The sequence below is a fragment of the Hylobates moloch genome, unplaced genomic scaffold (assembly GCF_009828535.3).
Source record: "Hylobates moloch isolate HMO894 unplaced genomic scaffold, HMol_V3 SCAFFOLD_8, whole genome shotgun sequence".
Classification (NCBI taxonomy): Eukaryota; Metazoa; Chordata; class Mammalia; order Primates; family Hylobatidae; genus Hylobates; species Hylobates moloch.
Genome location: NW_026652283.1, coordinates 55,047,834 through 55,063,239, shown reverse-complemented (window position 1 = coordinate 55,063,239; position 15,406 = coordinate 55,047,834). Strand labels below are relative to the sequence as shown.

Sequence of the window (15,406 nt, the reverse complement as noted above, 5' to 3'; positions counted from 1 at the left end):
TAACCTCAGGTGATCCACCCACTTCAGCCTCCCAAAGTGCTGGGATTACAGGCGTGAGCCACCATGCCTGGCCACCCTTTTACCTCTTAGTACTTCCGTGTTTCTTAAAAACAAAGGTGTTCTTTTATGTTGTTGTTGTTGTTGTTGTTTTGAGACGGAGTTTCGCTCTTGTTGCCCAGGCTGGAGTGCAGTGGCACTATCTCGGTTCACTGCAACCTCCCCCTCCCGGGTTCAAGCTATTCTCCTGCCTCAGCCTCTCTAGTAGCTGGGATTACAGGTACCAGCCATCACGCCCAGCTAAATTTTGTATTTTTAATAGAGACAGGGTTTCACCATGTTGGCCAGGCTGGTCTCGAACTCCTGATCTCAGGTGATCCACCTGCCTCGACCTCCCAAAGTGCTGGGATTACAGGCATGAGCCACCGCACCCAGCCTTCTTTATGTATTAATAACTACAGGAAATTGTCACATTTAGGAAATTGATACAGTAATCTACAGTCTATATTCCAATTTTGTGAATCCAGTAATATCTCTTAAAGCATTTACTACCATCCAGTACAGGACCTTTAGTTGCCATATCTCTTGCGTTTCCTTTAAATTGTAATAGTTCTTCAGCCTTTCTCATAACATTGGCATTTTTTGAAGAATATATTTATCCAATGTTTCTCAGATTAGACTTGTCCATGTCCTTGAGATTAGATTTCAGTTATGGGGTCCCAGCTCAACTTCTTGACAGTAGTGTTGTGTCCTTCCCGGAGTATCATCACATCCAGAGGCACATGATGTCTCTCTTTTCCCCATTAGTGATAATAATTTTGATCTACTCAGTTGAGGGATTGTCCAGTTCTTCACACAGTATAGTTACTTATTTTTTTTTTCTTGTAACTAGTAAGCAGTCTGTGAGGAAAAACTGTTGTTTTTTTTACTTTTTTCTAATTAATGTCTGTAGGAAATTTAAAAATATACAGGTAAGCTAAAGTTAGGGAAAAATTGTCTTATAAACCTAGCGATAACCACATTTTAGTGTATGTTGGTGCATCTCTCTTCTTTATGTTATAATAATGATTACCAAAAACGACTATACTTTAAATACTGTTTGGTAAATTGCTTCATTTAGCAGTATATTATAAATATTTTTTTCATGTGTCATTAAGTATTACAGTATTTTAATGGCTGCATGGTTTTCCATTGTGTAGCAGTCCCTTGCCTATAGATTATTCTGTGATATTCAGTTTAGCCTCACGTTCCAGGTACAAGAGATCCTTAATGGCTGTCCCCTAGGGATTAGGGAATCTCTTACACCCAAGAGCCTCCAACCATGGAATCTTGATGTCTGTCTTATCCCATCAGCACTGCCATGTTGTTTTTCTGTTCTGCTGTTCCATACTAATATGCTATGTTCCTTTCTCTGACCATTCCTAGGTCCACAGTAGCACACTTTTGTCAAATATTTAAAACTATTTCTGATTCACTTGGGTTGTTTTCATGCTTTAACTGCTAATACTGTATCCAGATGTTGGTTTTCTTGTTTGTCTTATTGCAAATATAGGCTATTAACAGTTAAGTGAACTTTTATGGGGTAGTCTTTTGAGTAGAGCATCTGGCCAAAATACCTTCATACCCACCAAAAACAAAAACACAAAGTATTTGGAGCACAGTTTATCTTTTTATTTGGAACTTCTTTTCTATTACCTGAATTTCTAGTTAACCTATATTCATATTTTGGGTCAGGTATCTTAGGAGATGTCAGTTCTTGTCTATTAGGATTACTTAACAAATTATCTTGAGTGAACTTTCTATACAGGAGATAAAGCATAACCTTTAAATGCATTATTTTATAGATTTTTCTCCCTTTAATATTTAATCATTTGAAAGTCTGTCTTCCCCTACAAGTTTTTTAGTTTCAAGCTGTTTAGGTATATGGAAATATAACCTTTCTGTGTAGATGTGGGACAGTTTAAAAATGAATCAGCCCATACTTTCATAGTTTAGTTCGAATGTGACAAAATTATATTTGGAAGACTTAGGTGTAGAATCTCTTTTTATTGACTGAAGGCAAAACAATTTTAACTTAAGTGAATGAAGTAACCGTGTTATTTTTAAACATTTTTTTGAGGCGGAGTCTCGCTGTCTCCCAGGCTGGAGTACAGTGGTGCAATCTCGGCTCACTGCAACCTCCGCCTCCCAGGTTCAAGCGATTCTCCTACCTCAGCCTCCCAAGAAGCTGGGATTACAGGCACGTGCCACCACACCCAGGTAATTTTTTGTGTTTTTAATAGAGACGGGGTTTCACCATGTTGGCCAGCTGGTCTCGAACTCCTGACCTCAGGTAATCCGCCCGTCTCAGCTTCCCGAAGTGCTAGGATTACAGGCGTGAGCCCCTGTACCTGGCCTATTTTTGAACTATTCTTTACACTTTGAGAAATAACGTCTGCTATTTTATAGATGATGATGTAATAGTGATACCGTGTCTCTAAAAAAATGTAAAAAATTAGCTGGGCATGGTGGTGCACACCTCAGCTACTCAGAAAGCTGAGGTGGTGGGAGGATTGCTTGACCCCAGGAATTGGAGGCTGCAGTGAGCTAAGATTGTGCCACGTGCTCCTGCCTGCATAACAGAGCAAGACCTTGTCTCTTTAAAAAAAGGCTGTTGTGATGTTGGTAGTCAAGTTGAAAGATCTTGTCATTTATAACACAGAAGTAAATAAAATATTAAAGCATATATTTGGTATATTTAATGTGAACTTTTCTGTGTGCAAAGTATAGAAAGGTCTTTGAAGCACCTACTAAAAGAATAAACTCGTATCTCTGTCTTTTAGAACTTGTAGTATTTTTATAATATCATATAAGCCTCTCTGTTATACTTCAACATTATTAAATACTATTGACTTTTGGCTAACACAGTGAAACCCCGTCTCTACTAAAAATACAAAAAATTAGCCGGGCGTGGTGGCGGGTGCCTGTAGTCCCAGCTACTCAGGAGGCTGAGGCAGGAGAATGGTGTGAACCTGGGAGATGGAGCTTGCAGTGAGCCGAGATCCCGCCACTGCACTCCAGCCTGGGCGACAGAGCAAGACTCCGTCTCAAAAAAAACAACAAAAAAAAACAAAAACTATTGACATGTACATTTGTAAATAGTTATGAAAAGTTTATATTCTTTAAGGTATGCTTCGCTATATTTTAAAATATGTAATAGATTTTAATATGACCTTAATTTTCATGAAATACATGAGTGACAATTTATTTTAAAAGCAGAGAAGGCCAGGTGCAGTGGCTGACGCCTGTAATCCCAGCACTTTGGGAGGCCAAGGCCAGCAGATCACCTGAGGTTAGGAGTTCGAGACCAGCCTGGCCAACATGGTGAAACCCTGTCACTACTAAAAATATCCAAAATTAGCTGGGTGTAGTGACTTGTGCCTATAATCCCAGCTACTCAGGAGGCTGAGGCAGGAGAATTGCTTGAACCTGGGAGGCGGATGTTGCAGTGAGCTGAGATTATGCCATTGCATGCCAACCTGGGCAACAAGCAAAACTCTGTCTCAGAAAAAAAAAAAGCAGAGAAAACGTGATTCTTCATGCTTATAGTTTACAAATATTTTAATATTGTTCCTGGTCTGTATTACCTTTTTTTAAGTAATAGTAATAAATTGTATATTTTGATATGTAAAGTAAGTTAAAGATACAACTCCTTTAACTATTAAGTTAAAATCTTTTTCTTAGCACTAGGGGGCACCCCTGATTTATAAATTCATGTTATACTTAATCTTGCCTAGAAAGTAGGAATGAAATGAAATTATTTGAAAAATATTTTGCAAACTGAGCGCTATGTTCAGAGAGAATCTGGATTATCAAGCTGGTTTTGTTGTATAGCAGTATAAATATAAATTGATTCTTAATACTATAAGGATAATGAAGCTTATAGAATAAGATAGTTTAGATGGGAGGAAATTGTTTTGTAGTTTATTCATTTTCACGTTGATTTTCTAAGTAGGTGCTGTTAAATAGTTTTAAAACTTCATGATTTTGAATATATTTCTATTTTAAAAATCCTAGCACGATGTTCCGCTCTTAGCAGGTACCTAGGCTGTATCTGAATAAATTAAGATAAATCAAGATGTGACTGAAGGCTGCTATCATTAGTAATAATTTTTAAGCATTTCAAAACCAAGGGCATGTTTTACTACATCTAGGAAACAGATCTTAGCCATTCTCATTCATTGTGTTTGCAATTAGGATTTTTAGTGATGCTCAGCAACAATTGCTTCCCAAAGGTATATTTCTAAGGTTTTGTCTTTTCTTTTTTATTTAAGAGACTCTGTTGAATTTAAGCTTTATGGGGATTAAGTCTAACATCTGCATCATCACTGCGTCATATTAATAGCATATTTACCATGTACCAACACTGTTTTAGGTGCTTTGTGTATATTATCTCATTTCGCTTCACGACAACTCTATGAAGTAGGTACTTATTATCCCTATTTTATAGATGAGAAAACTGAGTACAGAAAAGTTAAAATTTCCTGGGTTTACACAGAGGTAATGTGGTTCCAAATTTTGTGCTTTTAAATCACTATATCCTATATTGCTTCTCCAGAGAAAGGAAACTTAGCATTGAAGTAATTATTATTAACATTTAAAACTCCGCTTTTAAAGTGAATATAGCATAGAGGACCTAATTTATAGACACTTACCATTTATCTTATGAAAAACGTCATAGATCTTTAAAGTTGAAAAGGGATCTTAAAGGTCATTACTGCTGTCATTTTACAAAGAGGAAGAAATTCTGTCCTAGAGAGGTAAAGTTACCTACTCAGTTTATATGGCAAGTTATTTATGGAAAGGTATTAGAACTTCAAGTAAGTACTCTGACTTCTAGTAAAGTGGAAAATCTGTGTTGTGAAAAGAATATTTGACTAGAATTTTGATGGCTTGAAACTTGTTCTTGGCTCCTTATTTGCCATCCTGTGTCCTCAGAAGCTCTGTGTTTCTTTGTTATGTGTTTATATCTTCCCTAATTAGTGTTATTGGTAGTTGTGCAAATCAACATAATATATTAAAGATATTTAATAAACTTTAAAGTCCTATACAAATAAACATAGTGTATATTATGTTACAGTAAAGCCACTATATCCGTGGGTTCTACATCTGGATTCAGACAAATCTGAGTTGAAACTACTTGGGGCAAAAAAAAAAAAAAAAGGATGGTTGCATCTGTACTGAACATGTACAGACTTTTCCTTGCTATAATTCCCTAAACAATATAGTATAACAACAATTTACATAGCAGTGGCACTGTATTAAGTATTATGAGTGATCTGGAGATGATTTAAAGTATACAAGAGGATGTGTATAGGTGATATGCAAATACTGTACCATTATATAAGGGCCTTAAGCATCGGTGGATTTTGGTATCTATAGTGGATCCTGGGACAAATCCCCCATGAATACTGAGAGATGATTGTATTTTTATGACATGTAGTTCATAATATTTTAAGTATTTGTGATATGTTGGTAATCTAGATCACTAGCTGTGATAAGCTTATTCAGTATTGTTGATTTACGGGTGTCATTTGGATCACTAAAAATTTATTGTGTTGTGGTATGTGTTACTTTGCCACCCGTTTTTTTACACATTTTATTTACTTTTAAGAAAGTTGTACATTTGATTTTTTTCCCTCACAATACCCACTTAATGAAAAGTTATGCTTTTGCTTTGCTTATGAAGAACATAACAATAACATCTGTTGAATACTATTTAGTGTTCTGATTGTCTGAAAAGAGCATACAAGATTGTCCTCAGTTTGGATATAGTGACTGAGCTAAGATAATAAATAGAGTTTAGTGAAGTTGAAATTTTTGTTTCTTGGCATGGTAGTAGGCATAGAGTTGTTTTCTTAAACTTCGAAGAAGACATATGCTTAACTTTTTTATTTTTTATAGGAATAATGTATTTGTGGCCTTGGACATGAGGCAGTCAGTCCTCTGTTGCTGTTAACATAAGGTCAGGGACTGATGAGGAAAGCATGGACCTAATGAACGGGCAGGCAAGCAGTGTCAATATTGCAGCTACTGCTTCTGAGGTAAGATATTTAAGAAGCTTAGGTATAAAGTTTCTTACCTGGCTTTCTAATTTTTCAAGCATTATGTTTGTTCACATACTTAAATCAGAAGTGCATTTAGTGCAGAAGTACATGTGCAGAAGTACACATATTTTAACTTTTACTTTAGTGATTCATATGTTCCCTGTGCATCATAGATATACTTAATCCTTATCTACTTAAGATACTTGAAAAATAATGACAAATAATGGTAACTCATAAAACTCTTTAGTTTTAAAAGAAACAGAATTTCTTTTTAGAGTATTTTTACATTACATCATCCTTGAGGGCAATAATGCAAGTAAGGCAAAGAAAGATTCTTTTACTTGGAATCACTAAATTTTGGACACCATCTAGATCCCTTGATTCCACATATATTAAAGGAAACCAAAGAACTGTTAGGCTGGAATGTTGTAAGGGCTTACTCTGCTGATATAGTTTAGCATTTAAGATGGAGACGTGAAGACTGAACTAGATGCTCACCCCTCTAGTTAATAAATTATGATTGTATTTTTGCCCCAACTTTTTTCTTTTTTTCTTTGTGTATAAATCTGGGGAACTTGCCTGCTTTCCTTAATAACCTTAGCATCTGGCTTCTATATTTCTTATTTTTCTCTTAGTATATTGGATGAGAATAATGTTTATGACCCTTTAACACCTTGACCTCAAAGTTCCTTAACAGCCTCAACTCCATTTTGCCCCAGCTAGTTACTTAGGCCTTGATATCACTGAAAATAGTCTAAGTCTGTGGTTTCAATTGTTTTTGTTATGTAGATGATTTATTTTTATCTCTAGCCCTGGCTTCTCTTATGAATTTTATTAAGCATTTTTGATGGACCAGACATTTTAATGTCCACAAAATCAAGTTTCTTACTACTGTTCTGCTCCACAACCATAAAGAAAATAGTCCAACCCTTTTCTCTAACTTATGTTAATAGCATCACATTTCCATAGCCATCCAAGTTTAAATCTTTAGACGTGTGGTTTTTTTGTGGGGGTGTTTGAGACAGAGTTTTGCTCTTGTCGCCCAGACTGGAGTGCAGTGGCACGATCTTGGCCCACTGTAACCTCTGCCTCCCGGGTTCAAGCAATTCTCCTGCCTCAACCTCCCCAGTAGCTGGGATTACAAGTGCTTGCCACCACGCCTAGCTAATTTTTCTATTTTTAGTAGAGATGGGGTTTCACCTTGTTGGCCAGGCTGGTCTTGAACTCCTGACGTCAGGTGATCCATCTGCCTTGGCCTCCCAAAGTGCTGGGATTATAGATGTGAACCACTGCATCCGGCCAATGTGTTGTTAATTTTTGCCCACCACAACCATTGTCTCATCATAGCAGAGAGAGTCCACTAGCAAGACAGAAGTTATAATCTTACATAACGTAATCGTGGAAGTGACATCTCATCTCCTTTTCCATATTCTGCTGGTTAGAAACAAGTCACAAGTTCTGCCCACACTCAAGGGGAGAGGATCACACAGGGGTGAGAATACCAAGAGATAGAGATCTTTAGCAGCTTTTAGAGCCTGTCCACTGTGCTTTATCTCTGGGATCCAGTACTTTTCTCCTTATTTCTATTACTGTGCTACCATGTTAGTTTGGTCATTTATTATTTCTTGTCTAGATTAGTGCCATGGCCTTTTAGTTGGGTGTTGCACTTATATTTTCTGTTGTTTCTGGTCCTTCAACTGAAATTTAAGATTAGTATTCTTAAAATACAACTCTTAAACTTTATCTTTTCTCAAAACTGTCTGTGGTTCCTCATTGCCTACTAATTAGATTTAAATGCCCACTCAGCCTTTTATTCAAGACTTTCTTCAAAATGGCCCCAAATTTTTGGATTTAACTCCTACTAATCCTCTACTTGAAACTTAACAGTCTAACGAGAGAATACTACATTTGCTGGTGTCTGTATAAACCATTACATTTTCCTTCTTCTGTCATAACTTTGCCTATACCAGTGTTTCTAGCTGTAATTTTTCTTCCCATTCTGGTGTGTCCCCTCCCCATCACTGCACACACAAAAAGTTTTGTCTTTCAAACATATTTCAAATGCTATGCTTTTAATAAAGCCTCTCCTAATCCCTTAACCAGATGGGAGCTTTCCTATTTTTAAAACTGTCACTTAGAAAAATCTCTTTCTATAATTTTTTCCATAAATTTATACATAGCTTTTTTATATTTACAACCATAGGATTATGTTTATATATGTTTGTAATATATATTTGTTTTCTTTGTATATTTATAACCATATTTCTTGAATATGTTATATATATGTATGTATGTGTATATTTTTAACTATATATCCAGAAATACCTGTTCTAGTATCATAGGAAGCAGAATACAAATATTTATTAAATAAAATAGATCATTTCGCTTGTACAAACAATTCTGTTGACTTTACTAAAAGTGAATTAATTACATCAGGCTTCAGAGTAGTATAATTAGCAGTTGTAAAGTAAGAGTGAAAAAGTCTGCCCTTTAAATTGTCCATTTATTGGGGCAAGAAAATAAAATTAAAAATCTGTATTTTCCACCTTCTCTCAAATTATAGATCTAGTAACATCAAAGTACAAATTTCTTATAGAAGTGATAAGCTTACAGAATGGATAAAATACTTTATCCTTTCTCAGTACCTTTTATATTTAACCTGTGTTTGAAGTTTCTGTCAGTAGGAGAATTACAGTGAACTTGTTTTCAGACATTTAGAGGACATTTAGAAGTTTTTGAGTCATGCCTTGAATGAATTACTGCTATTCTCCTGGTGGACATTATTGCTTAGTGTCTTATCATTACCAATTTATTACTGGTATTAGGGAAGCACATCAAAATGCACACTAGTAATTTTTTAAGCCTCTAATGGCCATTAAGAAGGAAAAAAGAGAAGTGTTTATTCTTTTTGATAAGCAATAAAATTGTCATGATGATTTACTAACTTGGATGAGTTAAAAACTTGGAGAAAATTACTGATTTATGTTTATGATTCATGTGTTCACCTGACAGAATGCATCTGGTTATTTGGACAGCTATTGGATTAGTGTATACTGCTTAACTGATGTCTATTTGAATACTTAACATTATGAAAAAAATTTTGTATTAGTTTTGGGACATAAAATAATATTGTTGACATACTATAAACTAGTCATAGTTAACAGAGATTAAACACAAGAAATAAAATTCCATTTTATTTATGAGACTTGAGGTTTCTGCTTGGATTCATTCACTGGAATTCAGGTTTCTGCTTAGATTTGTAAAGAGCTTAGAATTCATCACTCCAGTCCTCACAATAGGAAAAAAGCTAAACAAACTGAAAATCAATAACTCCTCTTAGCTCTATCAGAGAATTGCTATCATAGAGCACATTTAACAGTGATGCCCTGAAACCTGGAGAGATAGGCAAATAGAGAATCACAGCTTACAGGAACAGAAGTCAATGGAGCCATGTAAAACCTAATTGATGAACTGCTGGAGACTGTGTGTGGACTAGTTTGAAAGTTAAAAACTCCTTGGGGGTCCAGTCTTAGGTTCTTCTCACCCTCTGCTTTTGTGATTTTTATTACCTCTAGGATGCCCACCAGCTTCTCACAGTAAAGACAGAGAAAAATTCCCTTCTGCTTCTAGCAGGGGGAGGAAAGAAGTAGCCATTTTGAAATACACCCAGATAGAAAGTAACCATATTGAAATATGACCAGAGCATTCTGTTCTCCACCTGCCCTCAAGGGAAACTACTTCACCAGAGCCTAACCTACTTGGGAGAGGAAAAATCCTCAGCTTGAAGCCCCTCTTGACTTCCTGTCTCACCTAAGCAGAGCCAGGGGGACAGAGAAGCGTTTGTGAAGGTCACAGTCTGGAGACACACTCAGTGAAAGACTGAAACCTAATCACAGGACTATAGGACACTCCCCCACCAGCACCCCCTCAAATACACACACACACCCTGCCTTCCCCCGCCACATCAGCAGGGCTCCTGTATAATGCTAAGATTTCAGCTGAAAGAACTGCAAGGCTCAGACTGTAAGAAGAGATTTCTAGGGAAACCCAAAGACAACAGAGGATAAAAAAATGATACTAGAGGAAATTGAAGACTCAGACACCTATAACAACACCAAATTATAAGCACAGCATAATGCCTAGCATGTTAAAAATAAACCCTTACAGTAAAGGCCTATTCAACCTGAGTTCCTATTACCCAATATACCATTTCTAGCTTTCAACAAAAAATTACAAGCCATGCTGAAAGGCAAGGAAAAAACACAGTTTGAAGAGATAAATCAAGCAACAGAACCACACTCATATGGCAGAGATTTCACAATTATCAGACTGGCATATCATTAATATGCCAAAGTCTGTAATGAAAAAAAGCATACAGCATGCGAGAACAAATGGATAATATAGGCAGGGATATTAAAACTATTAAGAATTGAAAAGAAATGCTAGGATTCAAAAGCACTGTGACAAAAACGAAGAATGCCTTTGGTGAGCTAACCAGTACCAGTAGACTGGTGACCAATAGACAGCCAAGGAAAGATATCAGTGAACTGGAAGACATGTCAGTAAAACTTCCCAGACTGAAATGCAAAGAGAAAATACAATGGAAAAAAAAGAAAAAAAAAAAAAAAAAAACAGAATAGCTCAGGACTGTAGGACAGTGACGAAAGGTGTAGCATTTACATAATGGGAACACCAGAAAGACAAGAGAAAGAAGCAGAAGAAATATTTGAAGTAATAATAGTTGAGAATTTTTCAAAGTTAATGACAGATCCCTTTCTTTGTAATGATCGTGGCTCGATACTTGGTATTTAGCTGCTACTAAAAGGGAGGAAAAGCAAAAATGAGGCATAATGACAAGTGCTTAAAACTAATATATAATAGCTGGTGGGTTGATCTATGTGTACTGTGCTAATTGAAACTTTGATTAATTTTTTTGCTGTTATCTGTAGCCTCATATCCTACCACCATTTAATAGAGCCTGATCTAAATATTCTCATATTGATGTTCCTCTGAATTTAGCCAAGTGATACAGAATATATTATTATGTCATGGCACAGACGAAGTGGAAAATTTTTAACAGTAATAAGATTTTCAGGGCCAAAATCCGCCTTTCATTCTACGTATAGCCACAGCATATTCAAACTTGAAACAGTAATTTTTAAGCAGGGAAAACTTAAATTTGTAATATAATAGGAAGAATAGTATTAATTGTACTATCACAAACAGATCACATAACTAAGAATGGATTTTATGTAACTAATTAACAGCATTCTGAATATTTTCTGATAACTTACGTTATAAAGCTAATTTGTCTTTTTCTTAATAAAAATTAGTTAAAAAAATTTTAAGTAAGTGTATAGCCTTCTCCCCTGACTTCCCTTTACCTTATTTGAGAATCACTGAACTAGTTAAATCATTTATTTCTGTAGGAAATGATAGGTTGTCAGGATGAGGAAACTGACACACAAGAAAATGACTCATTCAAGAACCTAAAAATTTAAAGTCACAGTGTTAGATTTCAAGTTGTCTGACCCTTTATCTGGTACTCTAACAACTAAGCAGCATGTTCTGCTCAGCTTTTCTGCAGCATTTGTTAACCTGCTGTTTTGTTTTCTCAGTTTTTAAGGCCAATCTAGTTTCTATCACTTGATTGTTAGACAGTATTTAAAAGGCTGCATTTTCTTTCACTTTAACAGAAAAGTAGCAGCTCTGAATCCTTAAGTGACAAAGGTTCTGAATTGAAGAAAAGCTTTGATGCTGTGGTATTCGATGTTCTTAAGGTTACACCAGAAGAATATGCGGTAAGCCTCCTACCTCTGTCTCCTCCAGTTTTGCACATAATTTACATATTGGTGCTATTGAGTTAGAATTTGTAGGTCCAGCAAAGGAGACAGCTTTTAGAAAGCTGGATATGGGAATTATTGGGGAAAATAGTACAGCTGTGGAGCAAACAGAGGGATGAAGTGGGAAAAGTAAGAAAAGCTGTACTTTTTTTTAGGGCAACTTTATAAGTTACACTTCAATTTGGTAAGTAGCAATATGTATTTACCATTATGGTAATTGCTTTCATCCCTCTATACCATTTCTCTAAGCCAACTGTATTTTGTTGACATATCTAAGAAACAATTTCACTGGTTTTTTTTTAATTAAAAAATTGAAAAATGAAATATGAAGGTGTTATTAGATGAAAGGTATCTAGAAAAACATTTATTTCTTAATATAAATTTATTTGTTTTCTCATTCTCCTTTGTTAACAGAATGCATTGATTTCCTAATGTTAAACCATTCCTGCATTCCAGACATAACCTGTGCTTGGTCATAGCATATTATTCCTTGATAGTGTTGACTTTTGTCTTATATCTATAGCCATAAGTGGGATAGGTCCATAGCATATAAATCTCTTAGATAGAATGTTGGCTTTAGTGTAGTTTCATTATTTTTTTATAAGTTAGGAAGAAAACCTTTTTAGTAATATCTGGTTTTATACCACTGTTTGAGGAACTGTATTGTAATCATCATAACAAGAACACTGCTACATGAACTAATCTGGTTTTTATTTTTTGATTATAATTTAATGTGACTGTCCAAATTTTTAAAATTATTTTTATTTTTTAACTTTACACAATTTATCTTCCAAGAAAATATAAATAGGCATGAGATAATTAGAAGTAATTCTATTTAATGATACAGGGGCTAAATTTTGTTTTCCATAAGCCCTTATAAAATTGAGTATTTGGTAATATTTTAGTATAGAATATAATTTTAATTTAGGTTACATATTATGGTGTAGAATTCCGAAGAAGAAATTGTCATTTTTACTTTATATTTCAGGGTCAGATAACATTAATGGATGTTCCAGTATTTAAAGCTATTCAACCAGATGTAAGTAGTTTTGAGAATGTTCCTTTTAAATATAGAAAACGATCAATCTCAAATTAAGTGTTTTAGAAATGTCAAATTATACTTCATATTAATTTTAAAATATTTGAAGCTTGTGTTGTAACTTATCTACATACTGTTTGGGCCTCAGAAACCCATGTGGCATTCATAGCAATACATTATTGAGTCACAGATAGGACTATACTTGACCCTTGAACAAAGCGGAGGTTAGGGGCACTGACGCTTGCTCAGTGAAAACTCTTTCTATAACTTTTGATTCCCCACAAACTTAACTTCAGATAGCCTGATGTTGACCAAAAGCCTTACTGGTAACATAAACAATCAACGAACACATATTTTGTATGTTATATGTATTTTGTACTCAGTTCTTACAGTAAACTAGAGAAAAAATGTTACTAAGAAAATCATTTTCAAAAAACAACAAAATTGATAGACCGCTAGCAAGACTAATAAAGAAGCAAAGAGAGAAGAATCAAATAGACGCAATAAAAGATGATAAAGGGGATATCACCACCGATCCCACAGAAATACAATCTACCATCAGAGAATACTACAAACACCTCTACGCAAATAAACTAGAAAATCTAGAAGAAATGGATAAATTTCTCGACAAATACACTCTCCCAAGACTAAACCAGGAAGAAGTTGAATCTCTGAAAAGACCAATAACAGGCTCTGAAATTGTGGCAATAATCAATAGCTTACCAACCAAAAAGAGTCCAGGACCTGATGGATTCACAGCCGAATTCTACCAGAGGTGCAAGGAGGAACTGGCACCATTCCTTCTGAAACTATTCCAATCATTAGAAAAAAAGGGAATCCTCCCTAACACATTTTATGAGGCCAGCAGCATCCTGATACCAAAGCCTGGCAGAGACACAACCAAAAAAGAGAATTTCAGACCAATATCCTTGATGAACATTGATGCAAAAATCCTCAATAAAATACTGGCAAACCGAATCCAGCAGCGCATCAAAAAGCTTATCCACCATGATCAAGTGGGCTTCATCCCTGGGATGCAAGGCTGGTTCAACATACGCAAATCAATAAATGTAATCCAGCATATAAACAGAACCAAAGACAAAAACCACATGATTGTCTCAATAGATGCAGAAAAGGCCTTTGACAAAATTCAACAACCCTTCATGCTAAAAACTCTCAATAAATTAGGTATTGATGGGACGTATCTCAAAATAATAAGAGCTATCTACGACAAACCCACAGCCAATATCATACTGAATGGGCAAAAACTGGAAGCATTCCCTTTGAAAACTGGCACAAGACAGGGATGCCCTCTCTCACCACTCCTATTCAACATAGTGTTGGAAGTTCTGGCCAGGGTAATCAGGCAGAAGAAGGAAATAAAGGGTATTCAATTAGGAAAAGAGGAAGTCAAATTGTCCCTGTTTGCAGATGACATGATTGTATATCTAGAAAACCCCATTGTCTCAGCCCAAAATCTCCTTAAGCTGATTAGCAACTTCAGCAAAGTCTCAGGATACAAAATCAGTGTGCAAAAATCACAAGCATTCTGGTACACCAGTAACAGACAAACAGAGAGCCAAATCATGAGTGAACTCCCATTCACAGTTGCTTCAAAGAGAATAAAATACCTAGGAATCCAACTTACAAGGGATGTGAAGGACCTCTTCAAGGAGAACTACAAACCACTGCTCAATGAAATAAAAGAGGACACAAACAAATGGAAGAACATTCCATGCTCATGGGTTGGAAGAATCACTATGGTGAAAATGGCCATACTGCCCAAGGTAATTTATAGATTCAATGCCATCCCCATCAAGCTACCAATGACTTTCTTCACAGAATTGGAAAAAACTACTTTAAAGTTCATATGGGACCAAAAAAGAGCCTGCATCGCCAAGTCAATCCTAAGCCAAAGAACAAAGCTGGAGGCATCACGCTACCTGACTTCAAACTATACTACAAGGCTACAGTAACCAAAACAGCATGGTACTGGTACCAAAACAGAGACATAGATCAATGGAACAGAACAGAGCCCTCAGAAATAATGCCGCATATCTACAACTATCTAATCTTTGACAAACCTGACAAAAACAAGAAATGGGATAAGGATTCCCTATTTAATAAATGGTGCTGGGAAAACTGGCTAGCCATATGTAGAAAGCTGAAACTGGATCCCTTCCTTACACCTTATGCAAAAATTAATTCAAGATGGATTAAAGACTTACATGTTAGACCTAAAACCATAAAAACCCTAGAAGAAAACCTAGGCAATACCATTCAGGACATAGGCATGGGCAAGGACTTCATGTCTAAAACACCAAAAGCAATGGCAACAAAAGCCAAAATTGACACATGGGATCTAATTAAACTAAAGAGCTTCTGCACAGCAAAAGAAACTACCATCAGAGTGAACAGGCAACCTACAAAATGGGAGAAAA

At 35.7% G+C, this 15,406-nt stretch overlaps 1 protein-coding gene across 4 annotated transcripts in view; it reads left to right on the top strand.

The window, feature by feature from the left end:
* The window catches only part of RALGPS2 (Ral GEF with PH domain and SH3 binding motif 2), a 224,168-nt gene that overhangs the window by 44,619 nt on the left and 164,143 nt on the right, over window positions 1–15,406 (top strand). For 3 of the 4 annotated variants that reach the window (XR_009214375.1, XM_032160889.2, XM_032160893.2), the window contains exons 2-4: window positions 5,941–6,080; window positions 11,780–11,884; window positions 12,915–12,965. Coding sequence is in view for 3 of the 4 variants with exons in the window: in XM_032160889.2 (XP_032016780.1) it covers window positions 6,024–6,080; window positions 11,780–11,884; window positions 12,915–12,965 (213 nt within the window). In the remaining variant the exon portion in view is untranslated. The remainder of the gene's footprint in view (window positions 1–5,940; window positions 6,081–11,779; window positions 11,885–12,914; window positions 12,966–15,406) is intronic. The other variant, XM_058441904.1, reaches the window with a different exon arrangement.